This window comes from Ascaphus truei, unplaced genomic scaffold, assembly GCF_040206685.1.
Source record: "Ascaphus truei isolate aAscTru1 unplaced genomic scaffold, aAscTru1.hap1 HAP1_SCAFFOLD_758, whole genome shotgun sequence".
Classification (NCBI taxonomy): domain Eukaryota; kingdom Metazoa; phylum Chordata; class Amphibia; order Anura; family Ascaphidae; genus Ascaphus; species Ascaphus truei.
In genome coordinates, this window is record NW_027457093.1 from 84,415 (window position 1) to 100,833 (window position 16,419).

Below are 16,419 nucleotides of genomic sequence, written 5' to 3' on the forward strand. Positions count from 1 at the left end.
CTCCACTCCACCCCTTCCCCCCCTCCACTTCCCCTCCTCCCCTTCCCGCCTCCCCCCTCCCGCCTCTGCTTTTCACCCGGCCGCCTCTGCCTCACAGCTGCCGCACGCACTCAACACACACCTGTCCTCACTCACACACCCGCCACACACCTGCTGCCTCCCGCCCATACGCACCAACATCACTGACCCGCCACCTCACACCCTCCACTCCACTATTTAAGTCTCCCCCTCAGAGCCCCATTTCACATCTTTTTGGAGTCGCTTATTTTTTAGATCCCTCGGACCCAAACCGCCCGTGAGTGATTTCTAAAAGGGGTCAGCTAAGAAAGTTCGGATCAAGAGGAGCCGCATAGTTTAAAGGCAGAACATTTCCAAGGGAGATGGAGACACCTGAGGTAAGATCTGATTAAAGGACAACTTTTGGGGAAGGAAAGGGTGACGGGGGAGTGTAAAAGGGGGGTGAGAGAGCAAGGTGGTGTGTGAGATTGGGGCAGCGCAAGAGAACGCAAAAATGATGGGGATTTGCTGCACACCAAAAAAAAACAATAAGTAGTGATACCTTTACCGGTGCCCCTAAGTCTCAGGGAAGACCGGCATTTCGTCCAATATATACAATATGATTGATGGAAAAGGGCACACGGATTTGAATCAAAAAAGATCATTTATTGTGCCACAGACTACAATGTTTCGGCTGCTGGCCTTTCTTTACTGGCTTTAGTGTGTTTATCCACTTTACCTGGGAAAGGCCAGCAGGCCGAAATGTTGTAGTCTATGGCAGTGCAAGAGAAAACAGGTTGGGGGGGGATGTCTCGCAAGGTCGCTGACCCATGGGTGAGGGTCCCCGGTGGAAACTAGTCCTGGGCCCCTGGAAAGCTGTCTGTAGCCCTGGTCATACTAGCTGAGTAACATGTAGAAAGGACACGTATGTTCAGAATGAGTTAGCATGGTATTTTGAGAGGCATCATAGCAGGTAATACTGAGCTCTGCAAGGTCTGTCAGTATGAGGAAGGGTCCAATGGAGGAGTTGGAGGGTCCCAGAATATCTCTTAAAGCAGGGGTGCTCAAATCGAGGGGCGCAACATTTTCTTGCGGAGGAGGGGCTTGGCGCTTACAGAGGCCCCTCGCTATTCCCCACAGCATTTAAATTAAATGCCGGCGATCGCGCGTAAGGCCTCTGTAAGCTCCCTTTCCTTGTCTCCAGCGGCTTCTGGCGACAGCAACATGGCGTCAAATGACACTGTGAGGTCACATGATGTGGCGTTGCCATAGCAAAGTGATATCACATATATACGTCAGAACGCCGGAGACAAGGTAAGGAGGGAGGAGGGGGGGAGCAGGGGGAAAAGGTTGCACAACCCTGACTTAAAGCATTGTCCTGCATACAGATCGAAGAATTGATATGCGAAGAGGAGCCGAAAATAACACCGAAAAGAATACCGTTTCGGGTGAGGAAGGTGAGTGATGAAATAGCCGTCACTGTGTAACTCTTCCAGTTACCTGCAACTTCATGCAGAGAAATAGCAACGCTTGTTTTTAACGTGTTAAGCGCCAAGGGGGAATTCACCTGCTGAGAGGTTAAGGGAGTTACTAACCCAAACTCAGCGACGTTTCTGTGTCTCTGTGATAACTCCCCCAGGACATGCCTGAAAACCAGAGGTAACTCAATGAATTTTTTCCTGGGGAAACATTTGATAAAATAGAAACATGACCTCGTAGACTGTGAGACCACCCCCCTCCCCCCTCCCCCCCCCCCCTCTTCCCTTCTACACTTGGCGTCCCAAACCCCACCATAACCAATACATAAATAACCACAAACACGAGGTCTGGCGATGCGAGGCCGCGGCTTTCTATTAAAACTTCAATTAACCTAATAAGTGCCAACCCCCTGCCGGAGTGCTCGCTCATTGGGTAAAGGCCAAAGGTACCTAATCCAATGGCCGTAACTCCCCCTACCCGGCCGTCTGGCGAGAATGGGCCCCAGGAACGCACACGTGTTAATAAGCCGCGCCCACTCGCCACTCCCACCACCTTTTATTTTATTTCTGTTATTCATTTTCATTGTTTATTTATTCTTTTTTTTATTTTAAACATGTACAACCAACATATTTACCAATATTCACAATAAAGGGCAGAGTGGGCGGGACTCTCATGGCAGGGCGTAGGCTGACCCCGCGCCTCTGTCTAATTCTAACCTCCCTGGTTCTTCCCCCGGCCGTGTCACCCTCACTGCCAGGGGAGGGGGGAGGGAGAGGCCAGTGGGGACATAGTCCACACTCACAGGTAAGGGAGAGCCTAGTCCCTCTGGTCATAGCGCCCGGTCACCGAAGGCTCAATGCTACTTTTCTGGGTTATTTTGAAGCAAGTTACACTGGGGAATATTTAGGGGTCACCCAGACACAGAGAGAACATTTAGGGGTCTCACCAGACACAGAGAGAACATTTAGTGGTCACCAAGACACAGAGAGAACATTTAGGGGTCTCACTAGACACAGAGAGAACATTTAGGGGTCTCCCCAGACACAGAGAGAACATTTAGGGATCTCACCAGACACAGAGAGAACATTTAGGGGTCTCCCCAGACACAGAGAGAACATTTAGGGGTCTCTCCAGATACAGAGAGAACATTTAGGGGTCTCTCCAGATACAGAGAGAACATTTAGGGGTCTCTCCAGATAAAGAGAGAACATTTAGGGGTCTCTCCAGATACAGAGAGAATATTTAGGGGTCTCTCCAGACACAGAGAGAACATTTAGGGGTCTCCCTAGACACAGAGAGAACATTTAGGGGTCTCTCCAGACACAGAGAACCCCACACACTTAGATACCAAAACCTCAGCCTTTCCCAAACTACAGGCGGAGGGGTCAAGATTCCAGGTGTTTAAATAAAACGTTGTTACCCGGAGTGTGTCTGGCTTTTATTGGAACTTGTCCTGATTCTGTCACCGAAACAGGTTATCTATCTGATCATTTCTCTGTGAGCATCCGACTGTCTCTTTTCTTATTAACCCTGCGTATGTCTGTCTCTTGTTATACTAGATCTGTCACTTTTCTTGTTCCTTTTGAGTGTATCTTGTGTCTCTTCATGTCTCGCTGTATCTCTATGGGGGCTTTGCACTAAGCTCAATGGGTTTGCGTTCTGGTTAAATGGTTTAATTAATTCATTGTTGATGTTATTACTGCTTGTATTCATTGGATTAGCTGGCTACTGTTTTTATTTACTTTATTTAGGTATGCTAATGTAGTATTTAATAATGAGCAAATAATCTATTATCCATATCTGGATAATAGTTATTTTGCACATTATTGTACTGTATGTGTTAGGGGGGTGTATTTAGTTAGAGATAATGTTTAGTATTTTTGTAGGCACAAGATTGGTACCGCAGGCCCGCGGGGACCCCGGGACGGCCACGGGTTTTGCGCCTGTAAAAAGTTAAACAAAGAATTTTTTCAGAGTCCTGCTTTTTTTATCACCTGCTTTAGCTGGTGAGCTTTATTCAGCACAACGTTCAAGTATTGTATTGTATGTCTTTATTTATATAGCGCCATTAATGTACATAGCGCTTCACAGTAGTAATACATGTGGTAATCAAGTAAATAACAGATAATATAAATAACAGATCATGGGAATAAGTGCTTTAGACATAAAAGTAACATACAGAACGTACAGAGACAGTAGGAGGGAGTTCTGGTAAGTGCGTCTGCAGGGGACCAAGCTTTATGTTTCATGTGTTTAGAATAAGTACAATAAGTTTGCGTTGCTTAGTGAATCCCGCAGAAGGGCAGGATTCAGCGCAAACAGCTCATCGTACGAGCAAAGTTGGACTTTTTTCCAGGAAAAAGTCAGTTTTAGAGCGCAAAGGGCCTGTTTGCGCGGCTTAGGGAATAGCGCTCGGAGTAACGTTACGTTCTAAGAGCACTTTGCGCTCTTAAAATGACTTATCACTATTTATCACTGCTTATTGCATAGCCCCCTAAGTGTTTGCTAAGACTCTCACTGCTACAGTGCTAGCGTCCTAAAAAAAAGTGTGTGTGTGTGTGTGTGTGTGTGTGTGTGTGTGTAGGTAGGGGTGTGTGTGATAGAGCAAGAGAGCGAGAGAGAGAGAGATAGCGGCACAGAGTTTCGTTCCTATATATATATATATTCACACCTACAGTATACACACACACATGTTCCTGCTCCTAAAAAACTGCAGGAACGGAGTACCAACAGGTTCCTGCTCCTAAAATACAAACGCACAATCAGTTATATTCACACACACCCACTAAAATACACACAGATTGATACTCTTGTAGAAGCACAGACACACACTATTATATATATATATATATATATATATATATATATATATATATATATATATATATATTGTGACAGAAACCAGGGGATGGTAATAAATTCCGTATATAGGGCTCCCAGGATACTAGACAGTTTCTATCCTGTTTGGCCTGGGAGTGCAGCCTTATAATACATACACTCCATCCCACAGTTTGGCAAGCGCTGGAACTGAGGGATGAGAGATCCAGACCAGAGTTTGTCTGCTGCCTGATTTCTGTCACCTGTCATGCTAATTAGGAATCAGGTATGAAAGACTGATTTCCTGTTTGCTCTGGTCTCCCCACAAGAGCCAGGAGGCTGGAAGGCTGCTGAACTACAGAGGGGAGAAGCCTCTTCCCCAAACAGGTTCAATCTTTCTGTTCATTTGTGTAAGACTGCAAAAGTACCGTGTTTTGATGTTGGAAGTGGAAAAGCCACTTCCAACCCTGAGTCAGGGATATCTAAGTTAAGTTATCGCTCAGGTGAGCAGCTTTTGTTTTGATCTGTTTTCTGTTGTATGCACTGTGGCAGTCTCAGTGCCTGGGACTGAATAAACCAGGCATAGCCTGTTTAAAGGAACAGTACGTGACGCCTCATCATTTAACCTACCCTAAAAGACCGTGTTCTAAACAGTCCCGGACAAACGACGGAGCCCCGGAGTAAGCCGTTTGTCACATATGGTGGAGAATGCGGGCAGAGCACTAGGGGGTCTGCGGGTTGAAGAACTTTGAAAAAAAAAAAAAAAGTTTTTTTCATCCTCTGCAAACAAGATGGAAGACGTGGTGGGTGCGCTGGTACGCAATGTCGCTGCCCAGAAAGACGCGAATGAAACCCAGCAACAGCTGTTAATAGCCCAGCAAGAAACTAATGCAAACCAGCAGCAGACGAATGCAGCTCATCAACAGCTGCTAATAGCCCAGCAAGAGATTAATGCCAACCAGCAACAGGCGAATGCCAACCAGCAACAGGCGAATGCAAACCAGCAACAGACGAATGAAGCCCTGCAAAACGCGAATGCAAACCAGCAAGAGACAAACCGCTTGCTGAGAGAGGAGCAACAGCGGTTCGCTCAGGGCTTACAGCAGGAACTCGAGATCCTGAGGGGGACTATCAGTAACCTTCCACTGGCAGCGGCAGCCCCAGTACCGAAAATGACCAGGGCAAGCCACTACCTTCAGAAGATGGGACCCTCGGATGATGTGGAAGCCTATCTTCTCACGTTTGAACGCACGGCACAGAGAGAGGGATGGCCAGAAGCTGAGTGGGCTGGTCTAATCGCACCCTTCCTAAGCGGCGAACCCCAGAAGGCTTACTTTGATCTAGAGCCAGCCGAAGCTAACGTCTATGCAAAATTGAAGTTCGAGATCCTCGCCCGCCTCGGCGTAACCACGGCTGTTCGCGCCCAAAGGTTTCACGCATGGTCCTTCACGATGGATAAAGCCACCCGAAGCCAGATGTATGACCTCATCCACCTCGCCCGGAAGTGGCTACAACCCGAGATCAACTCAGCCAGCCACATCGTGGAACGGTTGGTCATGGACCAGTTCTTGAGGAAACTTCCCTCTGCCTTACGCCGTTGGGTCAGTCGGAGTGACCCCCACAATGCGGATGAGCTTGTGGCCCTCGTAGAAAGGTACAATGCAGCAGAAGAGCACCCGCAACCCACAGTCGTGGAGCAACCCCACTACCCGAGGTTCCAGGACTCTTCCAGAGACGGTAAAAGGGTACCGGGGTTAAGGGGCGCTGAAGAGCGGCGACCACCTTCATGCAGCACCAGCAACAGTGGTTCGCACACTAAGGGCAATAGCCAACATGGGGAGCCGGGAAAAGGCTCTAAGTGGGACACAGACTATGTACCTAAATGTGTAAATTGTCATGAGAGGGGCCACACAGCAAAAATCTGCCCACTAAATGATGAGCCCATGCAATGCAACAGCGTGGAACCTTATTCGCTGTTGTCCCAATGTATGGGCCCTAGCCCAGAGGACCCCTTGAATAACCATCTGTGGGCATTTGTAAAGGTTAATGGTAAGAGGGTTCGGGCACTTCTTGACTCTGGGAGCATGGTCACACTAGTGTCCGAATACCTCTTGCCCATTAAGAAGAAACAGGGAAACAGTTCACAAAGAGTGGCAATTTGTTGTATACATGGGGATAATCATGAATATTCCACTGTTGATGTTTTTTTTGAAACAGAGTTTGGTTCTTTAGATTTCAAGGTGGGTATTGTACCCAAACTGGCACATGATGTGTTAATAGGGACCGACTTTCCCCATTTTCTAAAAATGTGGTCCCCCGCTCAGAATAGCGCCCAGAGTTCAATAGCGGACCATAATGAAGTATTAGAAGAAACAAATCCTTTCCCTTTTTCAGAAATGGAGGTTGACGAGGGCCCAAATAAGAAGGGGGAAAAGGAGGAGTGCTGTAAAATTCCCTTCCCCATCACTACTTTGGTAGGGAATACCCCAAATCAAGATGTTGAGCAGACACTTACCACCCCAGAACCGGATAAGACCCTCGCTGACATAGAGGTCAGTCCTGGGAGTTTTAAGAAGGCCCAGTGGGAGGACCCCACATTAGCGGTAGCAAGGGGAAATATACGGGACCAGAATAGTACTCCTGGCCAACCAGATAGGTCACTTGCTTACCCCTACTTCGAGGTAGAGAACGACCTAGTATATCGGGTTGATAAAAGGAAATCAGTTACAACTAAACAATTGTTGGTACCACGGACATTCCGTAACGTAGTATTACACCTCGCACATAGTCATCCATTGGGGGGACACCTAGGGGTGGAAAAGACAAAAGAAAAGGTTCTTCGAAGCTTCTATTGGCCTGGGGTTCTGGCAGAAATTACGAATTATTGTTCCTCATGCCCAGAATGTCAGATCACCGCCCCGTTCAAGGCGTACCGCAGCCCATTGGTACCCCTTCCCATAATAGAGGTACCATTTGACCGGATTGCTATGGATCTAGTAGGACCCCTAATAAAGTCTGCTAGGGGACATCAGCATATATTGGTAATATTAGATTATGCCACCCGATATCCGGAGGCAGTTCCCCTACGTAGCACCTCAGCTAAAAACATAGCAAAAGAGTTAGTAGTTCTGTTTTCCCGGGTCGGGATTCCTAAAGAGATTCTATCTGACCAGGGAACACCATTTATGTCCCAAGTAACGAAAGAGCTATGTAAACTCCTAAAAATCAAGCATCTCAGAACCTCAGTCTATCATCCACAAACAGATGGTTTAGTGGAAAGGTTCAATAAAACCTTAAAGAGCATGTTACGGCGGGCGGTTGATAAAGATGGGAAAAACTGGGATTGTTTGTTACCGTACCTGTTATTTGCCATTAGGGAAGTTCCCCAATCATCCACAGGCTTCTCCCCGTTTGAACTATTGTATGGCCGACACCCAAGGGGCTTACTGGATATAGCCAAAGAGACTTGGGAACACGAGGTTACCCCTTACAGAAGTGTAATAGAGCATGTTGCCCAGATGCAGGACCGCATTGCTGCAGTCCTACCCATAGTGAGGGAACACATGGAGAAAGCTCAAGAAGCACAGAGGAATACATATAATAAGGGTGCTAGGGTCACAATTTTTTCTCCAGGTGATAGGGTACTAGTTCTGGTTCCCACCGTGGAGAGTAAATTCCTTGCTAAATGGCATGGGCCATATGAGGTCTTGGAAAGAGTGGGAGAAGTAAATTATAAGGTAAGACAGCCAGGTAGGAGGAAACCTGAGCAAATTTACCATATAAACCTACTCAAGCCCTGGAAAGATAGAGAAGTCTTGTTAACCCTAGTACCCCCAGGTCCGTCAGAGAATCAAGAAACTGACCCAGAGGTTAGCATAGCTGAAACCCTGTCTGTTCATCAGAAACGAGAGGTTCAGAATTTAGTGAAAAGAAACAAAGAAATCTTCTCTATACGGCCAGGTAGAACTAGCGTAATTGAACATGACCTAGTCTCTGAACCGGGGGTCCGAGTTAACCTTAAACCGTACCGAATCCCAGAGGCCAAAAGAAAGGCTATAAGTTTAGAGGTTAAAAAAATGCTAAAACTAGGTGTAATTGAGGAATCCCAAAGTGGGTGGAACAGCCCTATAGTCTTAGTCCCAAAGCCAGATGGTACAACAAGGTTTTGTAATGACTACCGGAAACTAAACGCGGTGTCAAAATTTGATACTTATCCTATGCCCAGGGTAGATGAACTTGTAGAGAGACTGGGCAAAGCCCGATATCTCACAACCCTAGACCTAACAAAAGGGTACTGGCAGGTTCCCCTCACAGAAAGGGCAAAAGAAAAAACAGCCTTCTCAACCCCAGACGGCCTCTTTCAGTATAGGGTGCTGCCTTTTGGCTTACATGGAGCTCCCGCCACATTCCAAAGAATGATGGATAAAATTTTAAAACCACATGCTCGGTATGCTGCCGCCTACCTGGATGATGTGGTAATCCATAGTGAAGATTGGCAATCCCACCTTCCAAAGGTCCAAGCTGTGCTTGACGCAGTCCGGTCTGCTGGACTAACTGCTAACCCCGCTAAATGCACTATTGGTCTGGAGGAGGCCAAGTATCTGGGATATTCTATTGGCAGAGGTTTACTCAAACCCCAAACACTCAAAGTGGAGGCGATACAAAATTGGCCAAGGCCAGTTACAAAAAAACAAGTAAGGACCTTTTTGGGGTTAATTGGGTACTATAGAAGGTTTATTCCCAATTTTGCAACTAAGGCAACCCCACTAACTGACCTCACAAAAGCAAGAGGACCGCTAATGGTAAAGTGGTCCCCCGAAACCGAACAGGCCTTTAGAAGCCTGAAAGAAGCTCTCTGTGCCCAACCAGTGTTGGTCACACCTGACTTCTCCAAAGAGTTCGTAGTCCAAACCGACGCATCTGAGGTAGGGCTGGGGGCGGTACTCTCCCAGGAGTCTCAAGGTGAGGAGCACCCCATCCTTTATTTAAGTAGGAAACTAAATCCCCAGGAGAAAAATTACTCCATAGTAGAGAAAGAGTGTCTCGCAATAAAGTGGGCTGTAGAGACGCTCAAATACTACCTGTTGGGGAGAAAATTCCGGTTGGTCACAGATCATGCACCCCTTACCTGGATGTGTCAAAACAGGGAAAAGAATGCTAGAGTGACCAGGTGGTTCCTAAGCCTACAACCCTTTAAATTTTCTGTGGAACACAGGTCAGGGCACAAACATGGCAATGCTGACGGGTTGTCAAGGATGCACTCCCTAATATCCATGGTCGCTCATCCCTCGAGGTCTGAGCTGGGGGGGAGGATATGTGACAGAAACCAGGGGATGGTAATAAATTCCGTATATAGGGCTCCCAGGATACTAGACAGTTTCTATCCTGTTTGGCCTGGGAGTGCAGCCTTATAATACATACACTCCATCCCACAGTTTGGCAAGCGCTGGAACTGAGGGATGAGAGATCCAGACCAGAGTTTGTCTGCTGCCTGATTTCTGTCACCTGTCATGCTAATTAGGAATCAGGTATGAAAGACTGATTTCCTGTTTGCTCTGGTCTCCCCACAAGAGCCAGGAGGCTGGAAGGCTGCTGAACTACAGAGGGGAGAAGCCTCTTCCCCAAACAGGTTCAATCTTTCTGTTCATTTGTGTAAGACTGCAAAAGTACCGTGTTTTGATGTTGGAAGTGGAAAAGCCACTTCCAACCCTGAGTCAGGGATATCTAAGTTAAGTTATCGCTCAGGTGAGCAGCTTTTGTTTTGATCTGTTTTCTGTTGTATGCACTGTGGCAGTCTCAGTGCCTGGGACTGAATAAACCAGGCATAGCCTGTTTAAAGGAACAGTACGTGACGCCTCATCATTTAACCTACCCTAAAAGACCGTGTTCTAAACAGTCCCGGACAAACGACGGAGCCCCGGAGTAAGCCGTTTGTCACAATATATATATATATATATATATATATATACATACGCGCAGTGTTCGACAAACCTATACATTTGCTCGCCCCGGGCGAGTGGATTTAACCCCCGGGCGAGTAAATATTGGCCCAAGCAGCACACATTTGGTACTAGGTGACGAGTAGCTTTTTTGGTGATTTGTCAACCACTGCATACGCGCACACACAATCACACTTCTCATTATGCTTTACAAACATAGAAACTATCAGACAGTAACATACACTCACTCAGATACACACATTAATGGTTATATACAGACATATGCTCCCTCTCATTCTCACTACACATGCACCCTCTCGGTGTACAAAAAAAACAATGCTTATAAAATAAACTCAATACATTTTAAAAAAAACAATGCGTATAAACAAACCCCAATCGATATAAACAAACCCCAATGCATATAAATAAACCCCAATCGATATAAACAAACCCCAGTGCATATAAACAAACCCCAGTGCATATAAACAAACCCCAGTGCATATAAACAAACCCCAATGCATATAAACAAACCCCAGTGCATATAAACAAACCCCAGTGCAAATAAAAAAAAGAAACCAATGCATAGAAAAAATAGCCCAATGCATATTTAAAAGACACCAATACATATAACCCCCCCCCCCCATGCATATAAAAACAACACCCACTCCCCCCCCCCCCAATACTTTAAAAAAAAACCAGACTTACGTTGTGGGTGGTTCGGCCTGGCCCGGTGTCTGCAGGGGCTCCGGCCGGCCCTGCAAGTTCTGCAGGTCTTCTCTGTGGGCCCCGGCTATCCCTGCAGCTGCAGGTCTCTCTGTCCCATGTGCTTTTAACGCTGGCGCACACGAGAAACTGGGCCAAGCTTACTTCCGGCACGCTGACATCAGAGATGTGCGCCGGCATTGGAAGCTTGGCGTGGGACAGAAAGAAGAGGCCTGCAGCAGAGGGAGATCCGGGACCCGGCCACGAGAGGACTGGCAGACGGCCAGGCTAGAGGTTAGGCCCAGCTTGCAGCACCGGCCGGGCCCTCCCACAGACACCTGGACCGGGACACCTGTCCCGGCTATCCCCCCCTGTCGGGGAACGGGCCTTGCAGGAGTCTATTACTCCGAAGCGTTGCTAACATTGAGAAGCAACGTTGGGTTGTGAAGATTATTACTGTTTGAGTGCTTTGGACAATTGGCTTAACCGTCAAAACCCCCATACAGCACCAGGACATGTACTGTATAGGAGGGAGGAATACATGTGATCACATTACTATCCTCTGTATCACAGGCATGGAAGGAGGAGGACAGCGACGAGGAAGAAGCAAGAAACAGCGCTTCACAGGTAAATAGGAATGGCGGAGCTGTGAATCTGCCGCATACACGGTGTGTGTCATTTTTCATGTTCCTTTTGAGTGTATCTTGTGTCCCTTCATGTCTCGCTGTATCTCTATGTGTTTGCGAAGACTCTCAGTGCTACAGTGCTAGAGTCCTAAAAAAGGTGTGTGTGTGTGTGTGTGTGTGTGTGTGTGTGTGTGTGTGTGTGTGTGTGTGTGTGTGTGTGTGTGTGTGTGTGTGTGTGTGTGTGTGTGTGTGATAGAGCAAGAGCAAGAGAGCGCGAGAGTGAGATACAAACATATCTATATATATTTTTTTGAAAACGTTGTATGTTAGCAGTGCTTATGGGCAATCAGATTGGTCCGTTGGTCCGTCACTCAGCCTCAGGCCAATCTGATTGGTCCCTCGGCACCCCCGCCCCCGCACACCTCTCATTGGCCTGCTGCCTTCGCTCACCACACCTACACCACTGCCACACTCTCCCAAGATTCACTGAGCTTTGGGAGCCATTTTGACGCCTCACTGCTTGCTCTCACATCAGAAAATAAAATAACCCCACTGCTCATCCCCTGCCGAATACTCAGGTACAGTTTCTTCTTAGAAACAAACTATATGCCATTTTATGCATTTGCACCCCACCCTCACACAACACTCACCCCCGGCACCCAACACCGCACGGTAGCACGCCTCTTCGGACACCTCTGTTCACCGCCTCACCACCACCTCAACCCAATTTGTATGCCGCTCGGGACCACACACCGTACTCTCTAACGTGGCCCCACACCTCACGATCAGCGCGTCTTCACTCCCTCCCTCACCACTTGCGAACACGCACACCCTCTCTGGACCGCACACACTCCTCTGTACCACATCCCCAATGCCACGCTGGCACCCTCTCTGTCCCTCACACCTTACTGTGGATCCTGGAACATATCACGTTCAATGCGCCTGCCACCCCACAACCTCTGGTACTCACACGACGCACGCCCTCTCGGTACCGCACGCACTCCTCTGTAGTCTGCCAGCACCCCTCACGTTCACCGCTTACCCACACCTCCCCTCACCTCAGCAATGCCATTCCGCCACCCTCTATGGCCCGCACACCCTAATGTCGACCCAGCTCACCTTCACCGCGCCTCCCACACACCAACCTCTGTTACTCACACGACGCACGCCCTCTCGGAACTGCAGACGCACGCGGTCATCTACCCTGCCACCACACACGCATCACCACCCCTCCCCGTCAACCCTACCGCGGACACACCTCCCGTTCACCGCCTCACCCCGCCTCCCCTTCAACATCCCTTCCGTTCACCGCCTCACCCCCCCTCCTGTTCACCGCCTCACCCCCCCTCCCGTTCACCGCCTCACCCCCCCTTCCGTTTGCCGCCTCACCCCCCCTCCTATTCACCGCCTCACCCCCCCTCCCGTTTGCCACCTCACCCCCCCTCCCGTTCGCCGCCTCAACCCCCCACCCATTCTCCACCTCACCCCCCCTCCCGTTCGCCGCCCCTCCCGTTCACCTCCCCTGCCGTACACCTCAAGACATCACTTTGCCCGACGCAAGAGCACCAAACCCCTGAGCAGCACATCTTCAAAGCCCCCTCCTTCCCCCCTCCCCCCCTTTCTTCCCCTCCCCTCCTCCCCCGCCCTTTATCCCCCCTCCTCACCCTTCTCACCCCCTTCCCTCCCTTCTCCCCCCCCTTCCAGGGGCCCCGGCTGGTCCTGCAAGTTCTGCAGGTCTTCTCTGCGGGCCCCGGCTCTCCCCGCAGCTGCAGGTCTCTCTGTCCCATGTGCTTTTAACGCTGGCGCACGCGGGAAACTGGGCCAAGCTTACTTCCGGCACGCTGACATCAGAGAGGTGCGCCGGCATTGGAAGCTCGGCGTGGGACAGAAAGAAGAGGCCTACAGCAGAGGGAGATCCGGGACCTGGCCACGAGAGTACTGGCAGCTGGACAGGCTAGAGACCCAGCTTGCAGCGCCGGCCGGGCCCCCCACAGACACCTGGCTCGGGACACCTGTCCCGGCTATCCCCCCTGTCGGGGAACGGGCCGTGAAGGAGTCTATTACTATGAAGCGTTGCTAACATTGCGAAGCAACGTTGGGTTGTGAAGATTATTACTGTTTGAGTGCTGTGGACAATTGGCTTAACCGTCAAACCCCCCATACAGCACCAGGACATGTATAGGAGTGAGGAATACATGTGATCACATTACTATCCTCTGTATCACAGGCATGGGAGGATGAGGACAGCGACGAGGAAGAATCAAGAAACCGCGCTTTAGAGGTAAATGGGAATGGCGGAGCTGTGAATCTGTCGCACACACTGTGCTATTAGCTGTTGTACAGGACACTATTTATGGAAAAGTCTGCAACACTTTACAGTGTAATAATACAGAACCTGCTGGAGATGTTTTAATGAAGGTTAGTGCGTCCCTGTTTCCTCGGGTCTCATGGGATGGGAGTGTTCCCCAAATCTGAGGTTTGTGCCCCTATTACATGGGGGGGTGGAGAAAACCATAGAAACAAAAGTAAGGAGGGACAGAGATAAATAAAAGAGATAAGATTAAAGGTGGAGAGAGAGACTGACTGGAGAGAGATAGGAAAGGCAGAGAGTAGGGAGACTTCTCATCCAAGGTGATGATACAGCTGTGACACATGGACACCTTCTCTGAGAAACCTTCCACTACCCATGTGGCATTACACCTCCACCGTAGGGGGTCCTGCGTCTGGGAGGGTCTGTGTAAAGGATCCTGGGGAGGGGCATATAACGGAGTTCTGGGGAGGGGTATATAATGGGTACTGGGCCTAGTGAGGTGGGTATTACGGGTACTGGGCCTGGGGAGGGGTGTATAACTGAGTACTGGGCCTGGTGAGGTGGGTATAACGGGTACTGGGCCTGGGTAGGGGTGTAGGGTATAACGGGTACTGGGCCTTGGGAGGGGTGTATAACTGGGTACTGGGCCTGGTGAGGTGGGTACAACGGTACTGGGCCTGGGGAGGGGTGTATAACTGGGTACTGGGCCTGGGGAGGTGCGTATAACAGGTACTGGCCCTGTGGAGGGCGGTATAATTGGGTATTGGGGAGGGGGTATAAGTGTCACAGGAACTCTTGCGATACAGAGTATCACTGTCCCTGGTTACAAACACTTCATGTCTCCTGCAGGTCAGCGGACGCACAAAGGTGGTGCCCTTTGTCCTAGAGGACGATGATGCGGACGACGAGGCGGACGACGAGTCAGACGACGAGGCAGACGATGAGGCGGACAACGAGGCGGGCTACGAGGCGGGCTGCAAGGCGGGCAACGAGGCGGGCTACGAGACGGGCTATGAGGCAGACAGCGAGACGGACAGCGAAGCTGACAGCGAGGCAGACAGCGAGGCGGACAGTGAGGCGGACAGCGAGATGGACAGCGAGGCAGACAGCGAGATGGACAGCGAGGCGGACAGCGAGACGGACAGCGAGGCGGACAACAAGGCACACAGCGAGGCGGACAGCGAGGCGGACAGCGAGGTGGACAGCGAGACGGAAAGCGAGACGGACTTCAAGGCGGACGACAAGTGGGGTGACGAGGTGGACAACAACGAAGGGGAATACGAGAGGTGTGGAGGGATGTGCTGCTTCCCCTTTCACAGGTTCGGGAGAAGATCCCGGGGGCAGGTAGCAGAGGGGCCAGGGCATAGAAACAGGGGTATTCTAGGGGCCCTGAGAAGTTGGTTTAACAGCAGGAGAGGCAGATAAGATCAGGAAGGCTGCGGGAGGGACAGGTACTAGAGGGAGATAGGAATATTGGGCATGAGAGGGTGAGAGAACTAGGAGCAGGGCCGGTGCACGGGTTTCATGCGCCCTAGGTGAAACTTAAAATTTGCGCCCCAGTTGTATAAAAATAATAATAAGATAAATAAAATAATAAAATAAACAGTGGCGTAGCTATCGGGGCTACGACCGCAACCCAGCGCGACGCATAATAAAAATAAAAGGGCGCCAAAATACTGGATAAAAAAAAGAAAAATAATTTTAAAAAAACCCATAAATAAATAAAAAATAATAAGAGTAAAAAATTATAATTATTATTAATGCGCCCCTAAAACCTTTGCGCGCTAGGCGACCGTCTAATGGACGGCCGGCCCTGCGAGATATGCGGGAGGAAAGGGGGTGAATGGGATAGATATGCAGGGGGATGGGGGAGCAGGTGAGTTATACACAGGGGCACAAGGGCCCCATCATCCGCATCTCTATATACTGAGTGTGCCCCTGTGTATAATAACGCTGATCTGTGCTGCTCCATCTGATCTCACTGCGCAGTGATCCAGGGACCCTCCGATCGCCATTTAATGGGGTCAGGAAGGAATTTTTTTCCCCCATTGCACAGCAGGGGTTATGTTTCGCCTTCCTCTGGATCACAGCAACAAACTGCCCTTTGTGCATGACTTATCAGTGAGATCTTTATACACCCTGCATTGATCTTCACCCCTTTGCTGCCGGAGGGGCCTGCAATGCATTGCTCTGCGTGTTACTATATCGCTCTGCAATGTGCTGCAGGCCCCTACCAGCAAAGAGATTAATTATTTCAATAAAATATTCTCTTTAATCCAACCTATGTGTAGTGTCTTTTCTATCCGTTGTATCTATTGCTAACAGCTCAGTGATTCTTCCCCAGGATCCTGCACTAGTGTCACGCTGCCAAGCCCGGGTGTGAGACAGGTTTATAGGGTCACATATACACTTCTGCCAAAACACACGTGCAAACAGGAAGCCCCTCTGATCTGTCATATCTTTTATTACACAAAACGGTTTCTAAAAGTGTAAAAAGAACATACATGGGATTCTGCTACAAATATCTCTCTAATTACAAACCAATTAG

The 16,419-nt window shown here is 49.3% G+C and overlaps 1 protein-coding gene across 1 annotated transcript; it reads left to right on the forward strand.

Moving 5' to 3' along the window:
• Nucleotides 1-23: 23 nt before the first annotated feature.
• Nucleotides 24-16,151, forward strand: LOC142486158 (uncharacterized). Its single transcript, XM_075584816.1, has 5 exons — nucleotides 24-395; nucleotides 1,386-1,454; nucleotides 11,508-11,561; nucleotides 13,788-13,841; nucleotides 14,721-16,151. Exons 1-5 carry the CDS (start codon nucleotides 381-383, stop codon nucleotides 15,294-15,296), a joined length of 768 nt encoding a protein of 255 aa, XP_075440931.1. The 5' UTR covers nucleotides 24-380; the 3' UTR covers nucleotides 15,297-16,151.
• The last annotated feature ends 268 nt before the right edge of the window (nucleotides 16,152-16,419 follow it).

What these genes read in the sequence shown, in the direction of transcription:
- LOC142486158 (XM_075584816.1), top strand. An exon ending in TACCGTTTCGGGTGAGGAAG is followed by an intron (nt 1,455 to 11,507) that starts GTGAGTGATGAA and finishes TCTGTATCACAG; the next exon opens with GCATGGAAGGAGGAGGACAG. An exon ending in CAAGAAACAGCGCTTCACAG is followed by an intron (nt 11,562 to 13,787) that starts GTAAATAGGAAT and finishes TCTGTATCACAG; the next exon opens with GCATGGGAGGATGAGGACAG.